Below are 23,595 nucleotides of genomic sequence, written 5' to 3'. Positions count from 1 at the left end.
CTTGACTAAAGAGTGGATTTTCTGGTGTCTCATAAGGCACAGACTCCCATTAAGGTTTTTTCCCAGGGTTTAATTCCTCTTATTGCCTCTCTGTTTTCTCAGCCTGATTACCTGTTCTCACAAAATTTGCAAGACCTTAATATTTTCCAGACATTCACTCCTTTGAGAGTAAGGTGGGCACGGGGCTCAAGAATTACTGGGGAAGGGAGGGACGGAGTTGACCTTACAGGAAAACCAGCTGAAAACCAGGTCCCATCAGCCCGGCAGGGACAGGAGCAGCTGCCGTGCCCACTGTCCGGATGACAGAGCCGTGCACGGTATTTTTAGAAAGCTGGCCAAGCAGACAGTGCTACATTCCTCCCCGGGCTCTTTCCTTCTCTTCACACAAGCCGTCGTCATCCCAGAGATCCGAACTGGTGTACAAAATACCAGCAGTGAAATAGCTGGTTTCAGTAACTAGCATCGCTACGGAGCTGATCCACTCCACTGCCTGGGAGGAAGAAGAAAAGCAAACAACCTGCACAAACCCCTCTGGGTTTCTCTGGGGGGTCCCTGCTGAGGGGGAGGAGCGGAGGCTGCTTGGGGTGTGTGGCTGCGCAGACCAGAGGGGTGTTGTCGTGTGTCTGCGTGCTGGGGGGGAGCTGAGGTCACTGGAAAGCGTGCGCTGTCACCCGGCCTGGCGATAACGGCGTTGGGCAGGGCCGGGCTCCAGAAGCTGGGTCCTGCTTTTGATTGCACTGGAGAGAAGCCAAGGAGAGCAACAACAAAATAATTACACAGCTGGCGACGGCAAGGCTTCAGGGCCGGCTCAGGGGAGAGAGGAGCTGTTTACTCCATGGCCTCGAATTGCATCTGGGGAGGTTTAGATTGGATATTAGGAAAAGTTTCTTTACTGAGAGAGTGGTCAGGCATTGGAACAGGCTGTCCAGGGCAGTGGTGGAGTCACCATCCCTGGGGGTGTTCAAAAACCATGTAGATGTGGCACTTCAGGACATGGTTTAGCAGGCACGGTGGGGATGGGTTGACGGTTGGTCTTGATGATATTAGAGGTCTTTTCCAACCTTGATGTTTCTGTGATTCTATGATTACTCCTCTGTAAGGTGTTTTTAAGGGGTTACAGAGCAATGCTTCTTCCGTCACCTCTGTTCCTTCCTGCCAGGCGGTCACGTCGTGGGGCACAGGGCAGCTCCCGGGCTCCGTGGGCAGAGGGCACACGGTTGCTCGGGCTGCTGAAAGACCCATGGCTGATTTTTATGCACATTTCCAAAATGTGAAATATGTACATGTTAACAACACAAGCCCATGGCACACGTCTCATTCTTAGCAAGCATGGATTTGTTTTACCTTTAGTTGCAGTAAGTTAAAAGTAAAGCTTTCATTAGCTGTTTGTGAAGTTATTACTTTACCTCTCAACTCTGGACAGTTACGGATTGGCTCTTGCATTATTATCGGTTGCTTTGGCCACTGTTTTATTTTGAAGTGCTAAAGTTGTGCAGGCTGAAGGAGTTTGCAGGCAATGACAGGCGTTTTTGTGCTGAAAAGCCACTTGCTGTTTCCTCCGGTTACACCATGGCGCCTGTTAAGCACCATCACCTCTTACTACTGGTCTCTCCAGCCCCACGCCCTTAAACGTCACGTCACAGTTGCAGTCCTGTTTTTGCAAGAGTTCTCCTTCTGTCTGTAAAATCAGTCAGCGAAAATGGAAAGTGAGTGCTGGCAGCTCCAAATGCTTTCCCACTTCTGACAGCGTTTTTATCTGCTGAATAGAAGTGTGTGATTTCACACGCAAGCGCACACACTTGCTTACTGATGGATGAAGTTTCTGCTCCTCACGCAGCGGTGGGGCCGGTATTACAGGGCAATGCTCTCGTAGGCACTGAAAGGAACCAGGCTCTGTGGTGCTGTGCAAGGGAGAATCCTCGTCTGCAGGTGTCCCTGCGGCCGGCAGAAGATGTGCCGGAGAAGGTGATGGAAAGCTCCGACCGATTTGGCCCAGACGACAGAGTGTCTTGGTCCCCAAGTCCCCTCTTTCTCCCCTAGGAAAGCCATGGGGCCCCTGTGTGGGGGAGAGCAGCAAAACCCCACTCGAGAGCAGCGGGCACAAGGTCACCTGTGAATTGAAACAGCAAGCTGGCTGAGGAAACGGCATCGCTTTCCCATCCAGATGGCGGCTGGGAAGGCTGCAGGGCTGTGGGGGGGCTGCAGAGGCTGCGGGCAGCCGGGGATGGGGGGTTATCTCGGGCACCATAGGTCGGGCTGTGCCGCTCGCCGCTGGGCTGGGGCCGGTCGATGGCTGACACCCAACAGGCAGTGGGTCACGGGCTAGGAGAGGGGGGCGATGGACTAACATCAGCCCAAGATCAGCAGCGACGGGCGCCGTGTTCCTGGGGCGATGGGTATCGCCGTGCCCCCGCCCGGGAGCATCACTCTCCACGGGGCGTCTGGGGAACAGTCGCACGACCGCAGAAGTCCCTGTGCCACAGGGCGAAAACAGCCTGCGTCAACAGGCTGTCTGCCTGCTTCAGAAGGTAAAAAGTGGTAAAAATACCAAGAATGGAGGCTGCAAAGCCTCTGGCGTGCATGACTGATAGCGCCGGGACGCAGAGCTCCTCCACCTTAGAGCTGCCGGGTGTTGGTGGAGCAGCCCTGCGCCTGGGCACAGGCAGATACCGCCGGCTGCGTTATCTCCCCGGGACAAGGAGCCCGGGGCGCTGGCGGGGAGGTGTTCGCACCGAGGCTGAGCCGTGTCCCCTGCTCGCCCAGCGCTCACCGCTCTGCCCGGCTGTGTGCCTGGCTGCTCGAGGGACGGAGCTGCAGGGTCGGTGCCAGCGCTCCCAGCCCAGCCCAGCAGCGACCGCTGCTTGGTACCCACTGCTGGCAAACCAGAACCAAGGACCGATATTGCAACAAATCCCACAGGCAACACGTGAGCGGGTGAGAGTGAAGTCTGGCCACTGCCAGCTACTGTCCTGATTAGGGAACAGGAGCAAAATTGTTACAGGTGGCACAACTGCCAGCTTCTGCAACCCACGGCTCACCTTTATCTTCCAGAGAAGAAAGTGATGTGGGTCTACACAGAGGGTACGCGGAGAGCGGGGTGAGTTCTGCCCTTGGGGACCCACCTGCAGCGCTGGGATTCGGCAGGGCTGCAGTCACGCTTTGTCTCAACGGACCGATGAAACCCAACACCAGGAGCCACAGTGTGGGCTCAGACCTGCAAGATATTGAGAGCATGCAAGAGCACTTTTCCAATAGCAGTAAAATAAAAATACCAAGATAGAGAGTGGTTTTCTGTTCACCCCTGAAGACAGAAGCCACCACGGCTGGGTGTGTCTTGCAGCATCCCCATCCCAGCACACGCTGCCGGTGACGGTCACATCTGCCACAGGGCAGCCCTGCATGGGAGAAGGTGACAGGCAAAACAAGCATTTTCCTCTCCCTTTCCCCAGCCCGCCCGTTCCGTCAGCATGGAGAGCTGCTGGTGCACACGTGGTCTCCTGGGTTTTGGTGCGCACAGGCACAGCGGAACAGGCACCGGGCAGCGAGGTGGAAACTGAAGTGGAAACTCCCTGCGGGATGCGGGCTGGCCCCCACACACCTCCGAGTCCCAGCGCGAGACACAGACGTCTTGTGCTTCTCAAGAATATATACATATATATGTTCTTAAGCTATATATACACAGACACTATACAAATGTGTATAGTTTTTATATAGATATAGGTGTCTTTGCTTTTTAATTCCAGTACATACCATTCCTCTGGCAGCAGGGGTGGGGAGTCTTTTTCAGATGGGCTGTGAAGTGAAGAACAAGTGCGTGGGGAAGGTGTCTGGTGGCACAAGGCACAGGGCAGCGTCCCGGGGAAGAGGTGGCGAGCCCTGCTTGCCAGCCCTCCTCAAGCTCTGTCCTACGTGTCGAATTCAGTGTTCTAGAAGAACAACCCACATGAGAAATCCTGGGTTACTTTGGTAAATGCAAGAGTTGGGTTGGCGGAAGCGGGCTGGACCGCGTGGACCTCAGCAGTGGTCACTGCAGAGCTGGGAACAGGCAACCACTGGCAGCAGCTTCTTCAGTCAATTTAGCATCAGCCAAAATGCACCTGGACTGATTTCATTGCCAAGGAGTTGGTGCAACATTGCCTTTGTGAGAAGAAATCCAGGTGAATTGCTTTTTCTTGAAGGTCTACGTCCTGGATTTCCCCTCTGCTTTGCACAAGGCTGCTCGAGTTACTGCTGGGCTCTTTTTCCTCTGCCACGGGCAAGCGCAAAAGTGAGCAGAAAGAGCGCGAGAGGAATACAGCTGAACTTCGACCACTTTCCGCACCATCCTCGACAAAACATGGGCTGTGGCAACGGTGTTTTGTTTACTTTTCTGAAAAATGCCCACTTCAGCACTGCGGCACAACATCTATTTGGAGACTTCCATGAAAATGACTCCAAACACCAGCTAGAGATCGACCACTTCCCCCTGAGAGGTTTCACAAGCTGAGACGGAAGATCAGCCTCTAAGGAGGCAGCGGCGCTGGTTCCTCTTCTCTGCCTTGACAGCAGCAGGGATTCGTTTCGAGGTTACCTGTGGTCCCCCAGATCTTGGCGCTGGCTCTCCCCTCTGGCTTTGCCTCGTTATCTCTTGAGGCTGGTTATTAAAGAACCCAAACAATCACAGCACAAGGTAGATCCCATGACAACTGAAAATCTTTTGGGGGGCCATTTGCTAGCACCGAGTCCCTTCTTTCACCACAGCAGTTTCCCTTTTTCCCCCTTTTCTGTTCGGGGTGACGGCCGTGGGGCCATGGATGATGTGAACAGTGGATAAGGAGAGGCTTTAGACCTTTCTGAGGGACAGCTATTTGTGTGCTTCCCAAGCCAAAATAAAAGGTAAGATTTTGGGACATGGAAGCTGTATTCCCCTGAGCTCCCACCCACTCAGCTGCAGACGGCTTTGTGCCCATCCTAATACTGCTCCCAACCTCCTACAAAAGTGTGATTGAACGTGCTGGAGGCTCCTGGGCTGGGATTTCCCCGTGGAAGCAGCAGCTAGGTATTGGGCACGGCAGAACAAGGTTTGCTTTTGCCCAGCACCGTCTCACCCTGTGCCTCGTAGCTTTTTTCTCTGGGTTTCTCCCCGGCTGCCCTGCCCTTGGCCCTTTGTACCGTGACGGCCGGCGCGGAGGGGAAGCAAGCACCACCCCGGGAAGCGGCCAGATCGCGGTTTGACAAACAGGTTGCTCAACCCTAGGTTGGAGTTACTGATCCAACCTCATGCCAGCTGCGGCCCCGCAGTGCTGGGAAGCCCTTGCATCAATGGTTTCCAGGCAGAGGACTCCGCTTGGCCGTGGCGCAAGGGGCAGAGTTATCAGGGAAATATGATTTTTAAGTCTTTTCTGACGTTCAGAATTGCGTGGGGGACATTGAGTAAGCACACCCCGACTGCTGCTGAGATATTTGTAGGCAAGACTTCCAGCTGAGTGTGATTTTTTCTGCCTCCTCCCGAGGCTGCAGGTTTCCCTCCCCCTGGTCTGAGGCTGGCTCTCCCCTGGGTGCTGAGGGAGGGAGAAGGCACAAGCAGCTGGGTGTGTTTTCCTCTCGATCCACGCAGCGAAAGGAGCTTGCAGAGGGCTTTCAACCTGAAGTGACAGCTTACGTGTTTGTCGAACGAAGCCAATGCCCCCGTACCGAGAGCTGATCCTGCACACCCGGAGCTGCCGAGCCTTTCCTCAGCAGAAGGACCTCGTGGGTTTCCCTACGCCACGGAGCACCTTGAACCCGCCGCATCCCTGGGAGGTGGGATCAAAGGCATCCGTAGGAAGAATAACCCAAATAAACGAGACGTGATTCGGAGCCATTTCCTCTTTCTGCCTGTGGACTCTTTGGACACGGTATCTGCAGGGCTGGGGCACACCTGCTTTTCCGCCTGTAAAGGTTGTTTTCCTTATCTGTCTTGCAGTGGCTTGGGGAGCTGCCGGCACAGGCTGGGCTCTGTGCTCTGGAACGCTCCGGAGGCCCCGAGGGTGAGCCTGACTGCGTCTGCTCCTCCGAAGCACGAGTCAGAGAGCTAAAGAGGGATGCAAAGACGCTCCGCTGCCTGGCCTCGCACACTTTACTCCCTGCCATAGAATAACACAGTGCAGAGACACTGTGCTGAACAAGAACATCTGTTTCTAGAAAAGACCTAGACTTTGTACTAGCCTGTAAAACTGAGTTTTGGGGTTCTTCACCAGCTTAACTTTTTCTATGCAGTGACTCATCTGCAGGGTTGAAATAAAGCTCATGGGTACAGCTGCTCTTCTCTTTGCTCCAAGCTCCTGCACATCTTTCTCACCTCCTCCCAGTACAGATCAGCCACTCGGCACGCTCCTCCCTCTACTTTTTCAGTGAACAGCTGCCGTCAGCAGAGTTAGCAAGAGATCGTTAGGAGGATTAACATTATGCCATCAACAGAAAAAAACGGTGCTTTTGCTTAGACATCTCCATGGTTGCAGCCACGAGTGTATAGGCTCCCATACCTGCTGGAATAACACCAAAGCGTCCCTTTCTCCCAACTTGATCCAGAGAGGCTGGAGGCAAATAACGACACTCGAGTGCTTTTCGAGCCAGCCGAGCTGTGGGCTGTGGAGGGAGCAGTAGGGTGGTCACCAGTGAGAGGAGCACAGGCTAATGGGCAAGTCCACAAAAAATAAATAACAAGAAGAAACGAAGCTATTTGATAAGCCTTGTGTATCATTTAACAGTCAGAGCTGTTTAGAGAAAAGCAAAGTCTGAAGAGGTGTCTGGGTAGTACAAGATGCTTCTGTGCTGTACATAAAAAAAAAATTGCTGACATTTCTGGAGTTATTCCAAATGTTCATTTGTGCAAAAGTCAAGTTCTGGATGTGCTGATTGTGGAAATCCATCTCTATTTTGTCTCCCTGTCATTTTTACTTCACATGTCATGCAAGTTTGCTCCTGAGCTGTCTCTGCCGTGTCACTCAGCTCTGCCTGGGAAGAGCCAGAGCCCCCCTCGCCGTGCTCCTCTGCGGGTGCCTTCCTTGTGCTGAGCAGGCAGAACGGGACGGATTTCCTTCAGTGGCATTTCCTGATGATTTCTGGCTAACCATGGAGGAAGTCAAACCAAAGAAATGATGAATCTTCCATTTTTTATTTAAAAAAAACCTTCAAAAATTACATGTCTTATTTTTAAACTGCAAACAGCCTGCCTACTACCCTGCTGACCACCTCATCTTCATGGAAAACATACACACCAAAGGCCACAGACATTTTCTGCTGGGAAGCCCCTTACCCTTTTTTGGGAGCTTTATTTGCCAGCATCAGTATGTCGGGCTTGCTCAGTGCTTCGAAATAAATAGTTCATAGTCTGAAAGAACACATCTGTCCCTGCTGCCCTCCTGGAGCTGCCCGCAGCAGGGTGCAGCCGGGGCGGGAGAACGTAGCCCCTGCTCAGACAAGTCCTAAGGCACTTCGGTTTTGGAGGGGAACAGCTCAGCGTCTCTGAAAGCCAAGCCCTTGAAGAGGATCTCAGCTGGATGCCCCAGCGGTGGAGGCACCCAAACCCCTCCAGGTCTCCTGTTTGAAACCCTGGCTCCCTTTGCTTGGCAAGCCTGGCTGCTTCCCAAAAGCTATGTTAATAAAAAACAGAGAGACCAAAGAGTTACCGAGACCTCAGAGATTTTATGAATCCATTTATTTCTCAATCCTCCATCTCTCTCTGTAGAGGGATTGTCTCTCTCAGGCTGTACAAAATGTCGCGCTGAAAGCTCATCCTGAACTTTGATCTGGAAACCTAAAGGCAAAAGCTATGTTCGCCTTCTGGCATCTCCTCCGGTGCTGGCAGACACCTGCCAGCGCTGCCTTCATTTGATGCTTTGCCTTTTCCATCATTCTGTAACCCTACAAAATGCTCCGTGCCTTCCCAGAGAAAGCCAAGGTGCCTGCAGAGTGCCGTCCTCCCAGGGTGGATGGCAGAACTGCTGCTTTCATGTGGGGGATCTGTGGGTTTTTTCCTTGTGGGGAGAAATACAGAGTAGGTCTTCCCCATTGCTCTGTGCTGTTCATGTGGGGAAGGAAGCTGAGAAGTAACCACAGCAGTAGCAAAGCCCAGCGTCTCCGGGTAACGGCACAGTCAGAGGCATTTCCAAGTAGCTGGGCTCCCAGGCGAAGCACTGAACATTTCTGAATGGTATGGTATGTTATGTTATGGTATGGTGTGGTATGGTATGGGTTGGGTTGGGTTGGGTTGGGTTGGGTTGGGTTGGGTTGGAAGGGACCTTAAAGATCATCTGCTTCCAACCCCCCAGCCATGAGCAGGGACATCTTCCACCAGACCAGGTTGCTCAGAGCTCCATCCAACCTGGCCTTGAACACTGCCAGGGAGGGGGCAGCCACAGCTTCTATGGACAACCCATTCCAGTGTTTCACCACCCTCATGGTGAAGAATTTCTTCCTAATATCTAATCTAAATCTGCCCTCTTTTAGCTTAGAGCTGTTCCCCCTTGTCCTATCACTACACACCCTTGTGAAAAGCCCCTCTCCATCCTTCCTGTCGGCCCCTCCAGGTACTGGCAGGCTGCTCTAAGATCACCTCAGAGCCTTCTCTTCTCCAGGCTGAGCATCCCCAGCTCTCCCAACCTTTCCTCGCAGCAGAGGTGCTCCAGCCCTCGGATCATCTTTGTGGCCTCCTCTGGCCCCGCTCCAACACGTCCATGTCCTTCTTATCTGGGGGCTCCAGAGCTGGACGCAGGACTCCAGGTGGGGTCTCATTAGAGTGGAGTGAAGGGGCAGAATCCCCTCCCTTGCCCTGCTGGCCACGCTGCTCTTGATGCAGCCCAGGATGTGGTTGGCTTCTGGGCTGCAAGCACACATTGCTGGCTCATGTTGAGCTTCCTGTCCACCAAATGAAGGAGCAAATCAAATGGCAACAACCACCACCACAAACCCATGCGAGGAAAACAACCCCAGACTGCGTTAAGCTTTGAAGCCCTCGACAAGAGCCCACCAGCAGAGCAAGGGCTTCCCAGGCTCTGACAAACTGATGAGTTTGCCATCACCAAGTTCCCCGAGCTGTCAGAACAGGGCATGCCAGGGCTGTATAACAATGAGCTTATGCTAAAATCGTGTGTGAAAGGAAAATCAAGTATCGAAGCAGAACAAAACAGGACAATGAATGAAAGGTTGGGTCGCTCCCTGCTCGCTCCTGCATTACAACAGGGCCTGGGATCAGTGGGAAGGGGCTGAGCCTCTGCCAGCCACATCATTTGTGCTTAAGCGCTAGACATGGTGCTGCTGACACCCAGCCCGTGCCTATAAACATGTATAAAAGCCCCTCCTCACGCTCTGCACCGAACAACTGGAGCTTCAGAAGCTCTGTGATGGGGAAATGCAGATCTTCAGACCTGTCCAAACACAGCATGTGGCTTGCACTGGTTGCTGGCGACAGGGCAGCAGGATTAAGGCTCCGCAGACCCAGGCGTCGTCTCTGCTGCTGCCGCCGGCCCTGGGGGAGTCACTGGCCCTCAAAGCGCACGTGAAAAATCAGAAACAAAAGTACAGGTGCCTTCACCAAAGCTCTTGCAGATCTCCTGGAGAGAAAGGAGACATCGCCACCGTGGTCCAAGACTTGTGTCCTTGTGTTGATACGGCCCCCAGCGTGGACACGATTGCACGGGAATGCCCATTTAAAGTAGCGCTTTGTTGAGCATCTCAGGCTAAAATATACCAAAGCAATTGCACTCGGAATCAAAAGAGTTAAAGAGGCAAAAAGCACTGGGGCAGTAGGGAGCTGCTGCCTTTTTGGAGGGGTTTGTGTTTCGTGCCCCATGAGGATGACCGGGGTTTGGTAACAGGCTGGCTGCTCCGCGGCATTTTGCTTCAGGGAAGGGTTTTACATGGTTTGAAGCTACGGATGTGATTAGCGGGGAACATCTACCAAGCGCTTACACAGTCACACTTCTTGCTATCAGTTTTTTCCCCTTATTATTATTATCTAATCACCAAGGTACTTTGCATAGAGGCGTGAGAAGTCTGAGACCTTCCTGAAATTTGTGCAGCCTCGTACTGCTTCATTTCAGCACCGTTGGCTCGCAGAGCCCCACTTCTTGGTCACAAGCTCAGAGGGCGCTGGCTGCCACGGGCCGGGCTGTCCCTGCCTGTGGGGATGCTCTGGGTGCCGGGACCCTCCGTGCCAGCCAACCCTGCTGCTCTGGGAAGTTCTCTGTGGCAGGGACATGCCAGTGGCTTCGGCATGGCTTGCTTTCCTCCGAGGGTCCGGGAGCTGGCGTGGGAGAGGGAGGCCGGTTTTCTGGGGAGTACGCCCTGCCGAAAGGGCCGTTCCCATCTCCGCTGGAGAGAGGACACGGAAGCAGCCTGTGAACCGGCAGTTAGACTTTATCTGACCTTTTATTTGTCCGACCTGCCCTTCTCGTAACGCTGAACGCAAAATGTCACGCAGTTCCCTTGTATCAAGCCCCCAGGCGTACGCTTATCTAAATTACACGTGTCTGTGCTTCTGGAGTCATCAGCCAAGTTTCCATCAGTGGCTCTCTCAGCACTACAAGTCCCTCGAGTCACTGCAGCGGGTATCCAGCCAGCATCACAAAGCACACAGATCCAAAAGTGGCACTTGCATGAAGCAATAAATAAACTATTTCCCAATCTACCTTGCTTGTTAGCAGCTAGGCTTGCCCAGCTCGGCTCCCACGGACGCCCTCGTTTCATCTTCAAAATCCCGAGACGTGCACGTCGAAAGGACCCCACGTCCCCGGCTCTCTGCATGTGGAAATTACATTAACTGCAGCTAGGCTCCTCAGCGCAGAGCAATTGAAGGATCAGGTTAAATAACAACCAGTCTTTGTAGCCAAGCCCAGAGCACATGCTGAACAAATCTGTGCTCGTGGTCTGTGTCTTCGGTCAGTAAGTGCAGCCCCTTCTTGCCCCTTGGCTACGGCAGCGGCAGGGCCTGGGGGGCTGCAGCGTACCCGGGTCCCCAGAGGATGCAGACACGAGCCCAGGTCGCAGCTTCATCGTTCTTTGTTTCTCAAGTTACCTATAAATTGTCTTCCTGATCCACGGGTGTACAAAATTGGTTTGCAAATTTGTTTGAATTTGCATCCAAATAATTTCTATGCACAAGTCGCAGCCTAACAAGAGATTTAAAAAACGGAAGAAGAATTAAATGAAAAATGTGGACATTTTCCTCATGAGTGCCTTCGCTTATCAAAATGATTAAAGATCACAGCTACATTTTATATTAATTTATTAGAAAAAAGATACACAGTTTAATGTGCAAATATATACAACAACATTACAATGAAATATCAGGAAGGCAAGCCCCTTCCCTTTATCAATGACTTACTCCTTTGTAACAGAGATGACTGCTTAATGCTTCCCCACAGATTTACAAATACAAAAAACGTATAATGCTTCATTTGCACAAGACAAAAGTTTACTTTTATTTGAACAAAAAATATTCTGGCTTTGACATGGCAAAAGTCTGCTATTTTGGTGGCTTTTTTTTTTTTAAAAAACCTGAGCAAGTTTTGCAGAACAGGGGACAAAGGAAAGGCATTGCCCTGTGCTTCATTCTCATCACAGCATCTGGTGGTCTTTGAATTACTAAACCACTGAATCACTTCGAGTGAACACAGCTCCAAAATCTACATCTATAATGTAAATAATGACATGGAAGAGAGCGGGTGCTACCGTTGTCAAAAGGGAGCTGGCTGAAAACACCTGGCTCGAGTTAAACGGCTGTTGACTTTTCTCGGGTGAAATGTTCCTATTTGCCAGTAAGGAATTTAATGCTGCCTCCTGTGATAAAGGAATTATAAACGGAAAATACAGTTTAGTCCCAAAAGCAAACGAGTCCTGGATCCTGCTACACCTTGCTCAAATGTGTGGTCATTGAAAGACTGAGTGAAGACCTTGGGAATGTGTATAACTGCTCGCTCCAGGAAAGAAGTTCAGATCAGATTGATTTCCTGATGGTTCTGCAGGACGTGGTTCAAGCAGGTGTTTGGCGCAGGCTGTTTTCGTGCTCATTGGCCACGGACAATTTCAGTAAAAGAGATCCATCTCCAATCTCCAATCTCCTCCCCTCCTGGAAGCTGGAAAACTGGCTCGCTCTCCAGCCGTGCCAGCAGCGGGGGGAATCCAGCTCCTCACCCTGACAATAACCGCAGGACTGAAACCATTTTGCTTGTTTGTCTTCCACATCGTCCTGCAACCGAGCTGCATCTGGCAGCTCCACTGAGTGACCTTTCCAATTAAGCGAAAACTATTCTGCTCGTTTAGCACCCCTCTCCATTCAAACGAGAAAGCCCAGCGGCGCTGGAGAAGGCACTACAGGTCCTGAGCCGGGCAGTGCCAGTTCCCCCAGGAGACAGGAGCTTCTGAAGGGACCACTGGCCGCCCCATGCTCCTGTAGCTGCAGAGCCTCTCTCTGCATCAGCTCTCACGATACTTTTTGAAGAAGTACGTACAAATAACAACATAACAGACCCACAGCAAAAAGAAGACACTACCAGGAGTGTGCCGGGCTGAGCCCAGAGCCGGTGCTAAGCAAGGGCTCCTGCCTGGGCTACATTTTCAGACATGAGGCTGTCAAAAGCTGACTCAGTTTTCAGGCGCTTTCCCCTGTTTTCTTCCCTCTTTAGCCAAGGGATCAGTATTTAAGAACAGACTTAATTAAACAGTGACTCCTGTTTGCTCTGCTCCCAGCCTGGCAGCCCACACGTACGTGGCTGTGTATCGCAGCAGGGGCTTCTGTGGCTCTGTTCACACCGAAATCCCCAATGGTGGGGTGGCCACAGCAGATTTGGTCTTTGCCATCCTCCCACCGTCCTCCTCTCTTTATCCTCTTTGGAGTATCGTGGAATTTGACTAAAACAAAAAAATGAAAGCCTTGGGGGAGGACTGCTCTGCTTTCAAAAACTTTTTTTTGATGTTTTTTTTAATTGCTCCTGTTTTGCATGTTGTGCTTACACAAGAATGCATGTCACAGACCCTGGAGCAGCAGGTAAAAGCAGACTTTAAATGAAAAATCTGAATAAACCCCCAAACTTAGCTTGTAGTTAAGAAGTGAATGTTAGAAACCAGTGAGCAGCATTTGATCAAGATAGGAGAGCGGTGGGGGCAAGCAGGGGACACGAGGAAGTTGAAAGGGGGCTATTCCGACCCAAGGACAGTGCCTGCCAAGCTATATGAAGAGCTCTTTCTTTTCTAAACTTCTGAATGATCCGTTAGCCAGGTTTGTTGAAGTTTAAATAAATTTAAATAAATTTACAATAAACTACAATAACAAGTTGTCTCCAATAAGTTGGTGTTTTTCCACTTCAGAAGTTTCTGAAAACAAGTGTGAAAAGTAACACTCCAGTCAAACACGAGCTATTTGTTTGCTATTGCAATTCACATCGGAGGCTGCCAGGCCATCACTCTGCAATTCGGGAGCTGCAGGAGCATAGCAGAATTTTACCTGCCCTCTGTGGATGTTTTCTGTCCCCTGCTGTAATACACGTCTTAGCTCGCCTTCTAACTCTTTCAGTATGGCAGCACACAGCAAAAGCCTTCCGTGACATGTGTTATTTGTACACCTGGAAAGAAAGGCAATTCTTTTGGGCAGAAAGGCAAACGTCTCTGTAGCTGTGGCCCTCCCTCGCCCTCCTCTCTCTAACGCCTCTGCGGAGGCGCAGACCTCCACCGCCTCTCCCCAAACCCACTTCCCCTGTAGCAACACCACACCCAGGGCATGGTTGCTCAGAGCTCTCCTCAATCAGTTTTAGGACAAAACAACTCAGAGCTCTCCTCAATCAGTTTTAGGACAAAACAACTGGGTTTTAACAAACTAGATTTCACATCAGACAAACAAGGTTTATAAGGAAACCTCTGGATTCTTTTCAAAACTTTTACGAACATTACCTTTCATTTTAGAGCTTTGGTGAGGGGAGGAGGAGCAGAGTAGGAGGAAACAGCAGCTCAGCTATCTGCGGTATAAACCCGGGTTTTCCAAGCAGCTCTAGTCCTGGACACTTCATGCCCGCAGGCCTGGGTGCCCAGTTTGCCCCAGAGTCAATAAAGGTGCTGGTGAACCTCGTTGTCCTCACAGGGTAAGCTAACAAGAGCCTGGTCACCATGGATCCCCAGCTTTGCATTTGTGCTAAAGAAGCAGCAAGACTTGCAAGCACTTCAGCTCTCTTGAGGTAGGAGAAAAACGGTGTTTCTGTTAGCTACTCTGCCTCTCCCAGCGGGACGTGTGACTCGGCCACGTCTCTCAGCCTCCCGGCGTGCCCAAATGGCTGAAGCAGAACGAGTGCGTGGAGGACGGTAAGTAGGAGCCTTGAAATGCCAGTGGTTTCTGCAATGACATTTCTACGACCTCTGTTTGGTAAACCAGCATTTTTGGGATGTCACGTTACAGTAACACAACGTGGTAGCAACAGGCACACGAAGGGAGGCCAGTGACTTGGCACTGTCAAAGAGGAAACCTTGCATAAGGGTCCTGGCTGCCTGTCCTCGCTGGCAGGATCAGACCTCTTGCGGCTAGTGGGACTTATCTGCGTGAGCAAAGCCTGCAAGATCAAATCCAGTGTGGGTCACTCGGCGGTACTGCCTACTTCCATGTTCACGTGGCTGTGTGCCACCTTAAAATAAAGATTGCAGCCAAGCTTTGAAAGTTAAATATGTTACAAACTATACACATATGTGATCCTGAGATATGCCTGTAACAAGTCCCAAGGTAGATAAGCTTCCTGAACCCAGAGGTCCTCGCGCCACGTAAGTGCATTGTTGTTTTATTTTGGCAGGCCTGCTAGCCTCTCTCAGAGCACGCTGCACTTCCTAATTCTCTTTTTTTTTGGGGTGGGTCTAGCGAAACAATCAGTTTGACGACTGCTACCAGCAATTCCAATGGAATTTCTTCTGCAGCTCAGATGAAAGCATTCTTGATCCTTTGCCAGTTCTCTCCAGACTTGCAGAAACAGGCTCACAGCTTCCCTTTCTATTTTTTGGCCAGCCAAGAGCTGTGTGCCTGCAGCCTCCTGCTAGAGGAGCAGCTGTGCTGTGCTGAAGACACTCCTCAAGATAGGGGAGAAAACATCAGTAGGAGTCAGACAGAAAGGCGACAAGTATAAGCCACAATGCAGAGAAGAAGCTTAATACGATGACCGTCGTCCAGAGGGTCAAAGACCATGCGTTCCAGTCCCATTGGTACATAGTCCTGTTTCGAGTTTCTGACAGCATCAGCTCAGAGTCAGAACTTTTAAATCCGGGGGAAAAATATTTTCCAAAGTTCTCTTTGCTTAAGCACTATATATTCAAAAAGTTCTTTTTATTGTTTCAGTATTTTAGCCCTTAGTTGATTAGTCACCAATACCTGTCAGATGCCTGCTGCCGTAAAAGCATGCTGAGCACCCACAGTATTTGTAGGAATATCAAAAAATAGCTTTAGCAACTAGGAATTATGCAACAAAGGGAGAAGGCAGGACTAACTAGATTAATGCAACATGTAGTGGATTTGTTAACTTTAAGTGTATGACTTGTCGCAGAATCATGCCAGAAAATGGTACCATGTAGCTTACTGGTAAGGGCAGTAAAAAGGGTAATGCATTACTTTAATCATCAGTGAACCACTCACTCATTCAACATACTATTTTCAGCTGAAATCAAAGGTTCCCATTAAGAAGGCCATTCTTCTACAGACCGTAAGCATCTGGCAACTCTCTCTGCCTTTGAACTCTACTGTGATAGCTGCTTCATTAACATTGTGGTTCCAGTGCAAAAAAAAAAAATCCTCCAGATCCCAAATCTTCTTCCTTTAGACTTTCGATTGCCTCTCATCTGTCCATTCCTGCTTAGTGTTCTGTAAAGCTTGAGTCTTCTGTTCATCTACCTGGACATAGTCCACTCTCTGCTCCTCAGAGAGAAAAGGTTTCTGTGGGAGAGAGAGGAAAAAAACAATGTATTAATTTTAGGGTTGAAAAAGGATGTTAGTGAAACTTGGCTTGATTTTCTGCTTTCCCTTTCCCTTGTTCCTTGATTGCTTCACTTCACCTTGAAGCTCACAGTGACATCAGCTGACAAAAGCACTGCTTTACAGCCTGCTTTAGCTATAATTATCCGCCTGTCACCCTGTCACTCAGCCCAGCACACTGAGCGAGGGAAACGTGCTGGCTATTTCCATGCAGGTAATCATCCTCTTCTCATTTGAGTGATCCTGCATTTTAACTACAGGGAGGGTTTAAATATGAAAGCTTAGGAGTCTTGAGTCTTTTGCGTCCAGGAATATTAGCTGATGGGGAAAATGATACACAGGACGTAGAATGGCCCAAACCGACAACACTTCATTGCTTTGCAGTGGTACCTACCTGGGCAGGCTATAAACTCTTTGGGACAAGGAATGTGTTTTCTCAGCGTTGCTAAGGAAATTGAAATGCTTTTGGCGATGCAAGAATAAAGATGCACATTTTGCCGTGTTACAAGAGACAGTACAGTTTCACCCCGTGAATTTATCATGGGCTGTAAACTTGTTACTGCAAAGAGATTTGGGGGAAAACTAGCAGGAAAGGGTTTGTGGAGACTTGATGAAAAAGAAAGAGCATGCAGAGATCCTGCAAGCACCAACAAGCTTGCCCACAACCCCTCACGGCTGCACATCCCAGCACAGTCTCATGCCCTCTGCCGAGCTCATGTTAATGGCATCCCTGTGAGTCACGCTAAGGACACTTTGTAATCACCCTAATAGTGCTTTTATTATATTAATCTTGAGCCTGCCACAAATGCAGTCAGCTGGAAACACGACTGGCTTCATCGTGATACTTAGGGCACCTAGCACAGTGTGACTCTCGGTCCCGTTTTCCTCCCAGCAGACAAAAAGATAGGAGGCTGTGGGGATTTTCAAATGACTCATACCTTCTGTACAGGGGATGGGGAAGCAGAATTAAAATCCAACGCTAAGTAATCAAGGTTAGATTTCCTTGTCCATGGAAAAGCACCACTGTAAGGAGATGTTGCCTGTCTGTGTTCCTGTCAGGAAAGAAGAGAAACTTTTAATGCTTTTAAAACATGATCCCAAAAGGAAGCAGGATTACTACTGTGAGGTGGGAGACTCGTCTGGCAGAACGCGAGTGTGGAGGGTCAGCATCCACGTAATTGTCTATGCCAAGGGTGTGTTTGGTGACTAACCACAGGGTAACACTGATTAATTGTGGGATGGCATAAAGAAACCGTGAGAGCCTTTTGCTCCTGGTAATTATGGCAAAACAAGAAAACATGTCTGATTTTCCTTCAACATTATCAGGGAAGGACTTGTGACCAGCTTCTCAGCCCAAGCCCTTGGAAGGGGCTCAGATTTGCAGGGGTGCCCTCTTAAGAATCATTGTTCTGTGAGTTTTAAGAAACAGTGATAGTTCTGTTTAAATCTAGCAACTGAAAATTAATCGCAGGAAAATCACAGATGACCACAAATGTATGGAAGCTTTTATTTGACTAGAAAAATCAAGTGGGGAGTAGTTACAACTGGAACTGCCCTTCTGAGCAGGTTTTGATCTAGTAGACATGTGGGTTAAAATTTGAGACTATGGTTCATGGAGATTGTGGTCACTTTTGCAATATATTTCCATAGCCACTGCTATTTGGCTTTGGCTATGGAGCCAAATCTGTAGACATTGGCTCAGACTGAGGGATTTGAGATCCATTTCCACCTAAAATTCAAAGGAAACTGAGATTCTGGTCTTTTGCAAGATATGGCTAAAGAGTGAATGAAGAAAAGTAAGCCACAAAGCCAGATGTTCTTCTTTCATGGGATGGGAAGAGGGGTTAGTGCCACCAGCCAAAGCACAAGCAATAAGAGACTTTAATGGGAGTTCTGTTTCTGCACAATATTTGGTGTGTTTCTTTAGGAAGTGCACTAACGGCTTTCTGTCATTTCCTAGGAGATTTCGCAGGGCACACTTTTGAAAGGTGAAAAGATTTAATTTTCCTTTGCCTTAATGAGTTCTCATGTAAATATGGCTGATCCCTGTGATCTCTTGGAACTGCTCAGCAACATTCGTGGGCGAACAGCTGAGTTCTGCGGAGCAGAAGAAGGGCTTCCCTTATCTCTCCGTAAATTGGTCCCAGTGTCTTTGGTTTAAAACCGTTTCATCATTTTTTTAAAAAACAGAAGGCAAAGGACAAACCTCCTCAACATTTTTTCTTAGAAAACAAACTTCTGCATTCTCCATCAATGTGACAGAGCAGAATAAAGCAAAGGATGGCTGTGTGAAAATGAAGATTACCATATGAATGTAACTTTCTTCCTCTTCTCCGGAAACTGAATTGGCAAATATTCTTGCTGAATTAATACCGTCTCTTTCTGGTGAGATAAAGCTCATTCGATTGCTATGAAGAAAAACACAGGAGAGGTTAAGGAAGCATCTTACAGATGCTCTGAAATGAAGCCAAAGCCTGACACAGTCCATATGGTGAATAAACTCACACTAACGCTGCAGCCTTTATGGAGAGGATGTCCAAAACCACTTCTCAGTTCTAGAAAAAGTGTGCTATATTGCTGTGAGTGTTTTTGTTGATTTTTTTTGCTGGATTTGCGAAAGTTTGCCATCTCTAGTATGACAGAAAGCATAAAACATTGGAGCAATTCTCCAACAAGGGGCACAGAGCCAGATACCATTCATCTGGGTAATATGTGCCGATGGGGCAGTTACTTAGTTTTGTGGGTATCCACATTTTGGAGTTTGATGTGAATTACTCGGCTGCTGGGGGTGCATGCGGGGGAACTTGTCTGGCTTTGAACACAGTGTAAACACATGCTATCTGTGCTATGGAGAAGGCTGCGACTCAGCCTTTGTACAAGGAAATCTCTTCCACTAACGTGGCTGTCAGAGGTATATCGTGAGTAAATGATTGCAGGCTAGCACAACGGGGTTAGTTATTAGGAAATCAGATGGCCACTTTATGCAGCATGAACAGTATAATTCCTTTTGCTTTATTAGTTCCGGGCATACTACTTTTTTAGTTTTGTTAATGTAAAACATGCAAACTCCCTCCAAGCTCGTTATCCTTCAGGACTCTGCACTATGTCAGCACTAATTAACCACAGCACTCTGGCAGGGATGCTTGGGAGGCAGGCTACTGGGTGTCCCTAACATGCAGCACCGAAGGGCTTAACCGGCTTTGGACTGTACGGCTGAGAGAGGGGTCTGAAGCCGAGAAACTGCCCATCTCGCATCCCTTTTTGCCCTCCGAATGACTACCTGAGGAGGGGGAGTGGAAATGCCCTGTCTGGCCCTCAAAAGCTAGAAAAAGCCACATCTCCCAGAGTGACCAGGGTATGGAGAGGAGGTCGGTGGGAATTCCTGGCTTTTGCATGCACACGTCAGCACAGCTGGCTCTCCTGTCAGCCTTTCTCCGTACCGCCAGGATCTCCCCAGCCAGCAGGCTGCAGTCCTCCCTGGCTCACGAGTTCCCTCAAGATGAGTCTTTCACTGCGCTTGGAGCCCAGCAGTATCATCTGTTCATTCTGCCTGGGCTTTGGGACCAAAAGCGTTTGTTTTACCCCACAACCAAGCTCCATCGACAAAAGGTCACACCAACAGGTCAAATCTGAATTGCTGTGTGGCACAGCAAAATTCTACACCCAGACTACTAGTCAGGCAGATCTTTATCTTATGTGGTTCTCCTTTGCTATATTAATTCTCAGGAACAAAAACAGCTCTATCACTTTGAAAAAAAATAATTCAAGCACGTGAAGTTTTTAGCCATCCCAGCAGCCACAGCCACAACAGAGTGCAGACCAGCTCCAGTCTTTTTGAAAGGAACCTTCAAAACAGACTGGGCATCACTGTGCGATGCTGAACGCACTGGAGCTGCCCGTCATGAAAGGCAGCTTTGCTTTTTAGAGACAGCAAAAGCCTGGGGGATGCTGGAAGGAGCCCTGGGGAATTTCTGTTTGTGGACTTTGCCAGGAAATTGTTTCTTGTGGGATGCGATAAGTTATTTTTAACTCCATTCCACAATGTCAAATCTTAAAAGATTGGAACGGCGGGTTTCTTGTTGACTTACTAAGGCACAGTCCACATCCTGGTCACAGCAGCATGCTCCCGGATTGTGGAGAGGTTCCTCAAGTCCAGAGGAGGTGGCCGTGCTGCAAGTAGATACAAAAGCAACTACATTTCCAATTGCAGAGCTAAAGAAAAGTACAGACTGTTCAGAAAAATGCGGTTTTATATTAACAGCAAGAAACTAACAGAGTATTTCACAGAACATAACTGATATAACCAAGGCAGAAATCAGTAAAAAATGACCACTAGCAAAATCCCTCATTTACCACAACAGAATAAATACAACGGGCATGAGGAGAGCAAATGCCCCACAAGATCCGTGTGCTTGCCTGAAACCTGCTCTGCGTACACGGCCTTCAAGAGGAGAGGCCAGTTCAGCCTGCAGGTCAAAACAGGTTTTGGGTTCTCTTCTAAACATAAGGGTCCTAACATGTGGAGATCAAGATCATCCCTCTCACCAATCAATGTACATTTTCCACTCCATTCTCGAAACCCTCTAAGAAAGTACCTGAGCTAGCTTTGCTTCCTGGCAATGGTCTAAACTTCTGTCCCCTCTTCACAGTAACATTTCCTGAACCAATTTCCAAGTAGCCCTCTGGCTCTGTAGCCCAAAGAGCTTTAATGTAGGCTAGGTTTAGGCAATTTCTCCACTGCAAAGCTAAATTTTGTCCCCAGTATATCCTCTGGAAGCGCAACCCAGATTTTGGAGATGCCATGAAAAGGAGGAGTGGAAAATTACCATCAGAAAAAGCATCTGCAGGAAATTCCTGATTAAACCAAGACAGCTGCGCCTACCCAACAGAGGTTTAACCAACAGCCCACACATCGAGTTTTGAGTGTTTGGATGTCCTGCTCCTGGAAGGTCAGGGAGCTGGTGAGACAGCAGTATGGGTAATTCAGAGTTGCAGGATTTAGTCTGCTGTCTCTCTAAGGCTATATCCATTTGGTGATTTGCAGTCAGAGTGGATCTGAAGCCATGCACCATGCTAATGCAGCCACCTGGTCTCTGACTGCAAACGTAGACATGGATGCTCTTGCTCTGCTTGCAAACGACCCTGTGGACGCATCCTGTGTTACAGTACTATAAGCCACTTACACAGCAATTCAATTCCTCTTCTGGAAGCGCTTTAAAATGTGCCAAGGACACTATCAAAGGAGGTAACCCATGTTCCCGCCATGAGGACCCGCTGGCTGCCAATTGCAGTTTAGGTCTGGGCTTACATTTCCGACGAGGCTTGAGGTCTCGGTTCACCGGAGGCGGCTCCAAGTCCGAGGGCAGCTCAGGTAGCGGGCTGGTGAGTTTTTCAGTGCTGACGACAGGGAAGGTAAACGTGGCTGAGCCGGGGCTCATGGGGATGTAGCCATCGGGTGAACAGTCAGGTGCAGAAGGAGAGGTGCTGGGGCGCATGGGGACATAGCTGTCCTCTGTGTTGTCCGAAGCAGTCGAGTAGAGCGGGGAGAACCGACAGGGCTTCAGAAGCAAAGAAGGAAAAGAAAGAGAAATGGGTCAATAAACGAATAGCTAACCCCTTGCAAGCCAGGAGGTGCTGCGAGCTGGCAATAGATCTGAGCTGAGCCCCAGGCCAGGCGAGTCCTGATGTGACCTTTCTGAGAGGCGCAAGCTGGAAAGACACGAGACAGATGAGTTTAGATGCACACTCCAGTTCTGGAGAAATCCACTTCTGAGCTTCGCAAGTCACTGCTGGAAACTAGGACCAAACTTATCGGTGACTTAAGTAGGTTAAATCCTCCAACCTCAATGAGGCTGCACTTGCATCCCAGCAGTAATTCCACCCTATAAAATGAAGGAGGCTCCTTCATACATAAAAACATCTGAAAGGAGAATATCTGATCAACTAGGCTTTTGCAAATGTGGAAGCTGAGAGAGCAGACACACATACCTACAAGTTGCTGCTGATAGCTGAAAATAAACACTAGAAATTGATTTCATGCAGGTTAGTGCTGGCTGAGCGGTGAGAGGGACTGATTACAAATCTTGCAAGCTTTCAAAGGGGCGAAAAATATAAGTTGCCCACCACCAGAGCTTACATACAAGCAGGGAAGGATCTCCTGCACAGAAGACAGTATCCAGTGCCAGGCAGAAGACCGGCTATGTGATGTGTGTGATGGTGCTACATATAAGCATGTCTGTCAAAGGCTGAGTCAGGAAGCTTCGGACTGACAGAGCCCTGAATCACAGGCGCTTTGAGAGCAGAGACTTTCCTATGTCCTGAAGAGGAGATATCCCTCAGGATCATGAAGCGATAGGTTCCTTTAGACCCTTTTTTCAAGAGATAAGCAATTTTCTCAGGTGTTCTTGGTCAACAGTTTAATTCTCAAGGCTACCAGTATCCTTTTTAACAACAGACCTGGATTCATCTGCTTAAAAGCCAGGACGCTCAGTCTTGTGGCCTCCCCCTCCCTCCTCTCTCAAAGGCTTCCTGTGGCTGCGAAGAAGCAGCACAGAAGTTGCCCAAAGCCAAGTGCTTCTTCCATTTTTTTATTCTTCTGCTCAACACAGGAGAGGAACGATTGAATATCAGCATGTGAAATGATTCACTTTTTGAAGTTTGTCATGTGCCAGTATTTTAAATTTATGCAAGCAGAGTACTTACCAAATTCAAACTAAGCCTCTTATCCCGACTTCTTAAGGAACTGCCTTCTATCTCTGCTGCAAGGAAAAAAAAAAGTGATTAAAAATGTGATAAGGCAGTGCAACCTTATGGAGATAATTCTGGAATAAAGCATATGGCTCTAAAATAATTAGAGCTTTATAAAGTTTCCATAACTCCTAGTATTTATTCTACATGAGGAAATCCAATGACACTTAAGACCAGAACCAGCTCAGTAACATTTCGGGAGTGATTACGTCTGTTCTAAGTATGATGAAACCAAGGAACATGTTCATGTATAATCCAGCTGTAACTTATGCTTCCTGTAACACAAGTAATTGGGGTTTAAACCCTGCTCCTGCTCTAGCCCCACTCTGTTTTCCCATCTGTCAAATTGGATAAATTATCTGAAATGGGACTGCGGGGAATACTAGTTCATTACTGTTTGGCAAGTTATTTAGGAGCTTCATATGTCAGATGCCAGGGAAGCACCTGTTATTGTACAGAGGGTGCATGGGAGAACTTAACGGTAGGAGAGAAATTCTTCTCTTTGTCACCCAGACATGTTGATGTGGTGCAAGTGGCTCAAGCTGACAGGGAACAAACAGCCAGAGAAAAGGTCCCTGGTCATGGTGTCGATGGCCTTTGTATTGGTGTAGGTCAATTTTATTTTTGAAGCAAAAGGCAAAAAAATGAAACCCGGCATTCAGTGCATAGAAGATCAGCAGTGGGAGATGCTTACAGCTGCCATCCTTTCTGGAAAATGATTTTCTATGCAGAAAATGGCTTTTCTGTGGGAATGCCTAAAAACCCTGCAACCATGTCAATCCAGTCCCTGCTCTTATAGTGGAGATGTCAATACTGCATTGCAACTGGGGGCCTTTGTGGTGGTATCAGCATAACAGACAAAAGTGCTAAACAAGAACAAAGCAATACTGTTA

The 23,595-nt window shown here is 49.0% G+C and overlaps 1 protein-coding gene across 3 annotated transcripts in view; it reads right to left on the bottom strand.

Moving 5' to 3' along the window:
• Positions 1-11,271: 11,271 nt before the first annotated feature.
• GAB3 (GRB2 associated binding protein 3) overlaps positions 11,272-23,595 on the bottom strand; it is a 68,581-nt gene continuing 56,257 nt past the window's right edge. Inside the window, exons 5-11 of one of the 3 annotated variants that reach the window (XR_012765508.1) lie at positions 22,658-22,713; positions 21,264-21,513; positions 20,044-20,125; positions 18,261-18,363; positions 16,894-17,007; positions 13,906-15,916; positions 11,272-13,580 (exon numbers count right to left, since the gene is read on the bottom strand). Coding sequence is in view for 2 of the 3 variants with exons in the window: in XM_075435621.1 (XP_075291736.1) it covers positions 15,800-15,916; positions 16,894-17,007; positions 18,261-18,363; positions 20,044-20,125; positions 21,264-21,513; positions 22,658-22,713 (722 nt within the window). In the remaining variant the exon portion in view is untranslated. Of the gene's footprint in view, positions 15,917-16,893; positions 17,008-18,260; positions 18,364-20,043; positions 20,126-21,263; positions 21,514-22,657; positions 22,714-23,595 lie in introns of all 3 variants that reach the window. The other 2 variants (XM_075435621.1, XM_075435622.1) reach the window with 2 other exon arrangements.

The sequence above is a fragment of the Opisthocomus hoazin genome, chromosome 14 (assembly GCF_030867145.1).
Source record: "Opisthocomus hoazin isolate bOpiHoa1 chromosome 14, bOpiHoa1.hap1, whole genome shotgun sequence".
Lineage (NCBI taxonomy): Eukaryota > Metazoa > Chordata > Aves > Opisthocomiformes > Opisthocomidae > Opisthocomus > Opisthocomus hoazin.
Note: the sequence above shows the minus strand (reverse complement) of the source record. Positions and strands in the feature narration are given on the sequence as shown.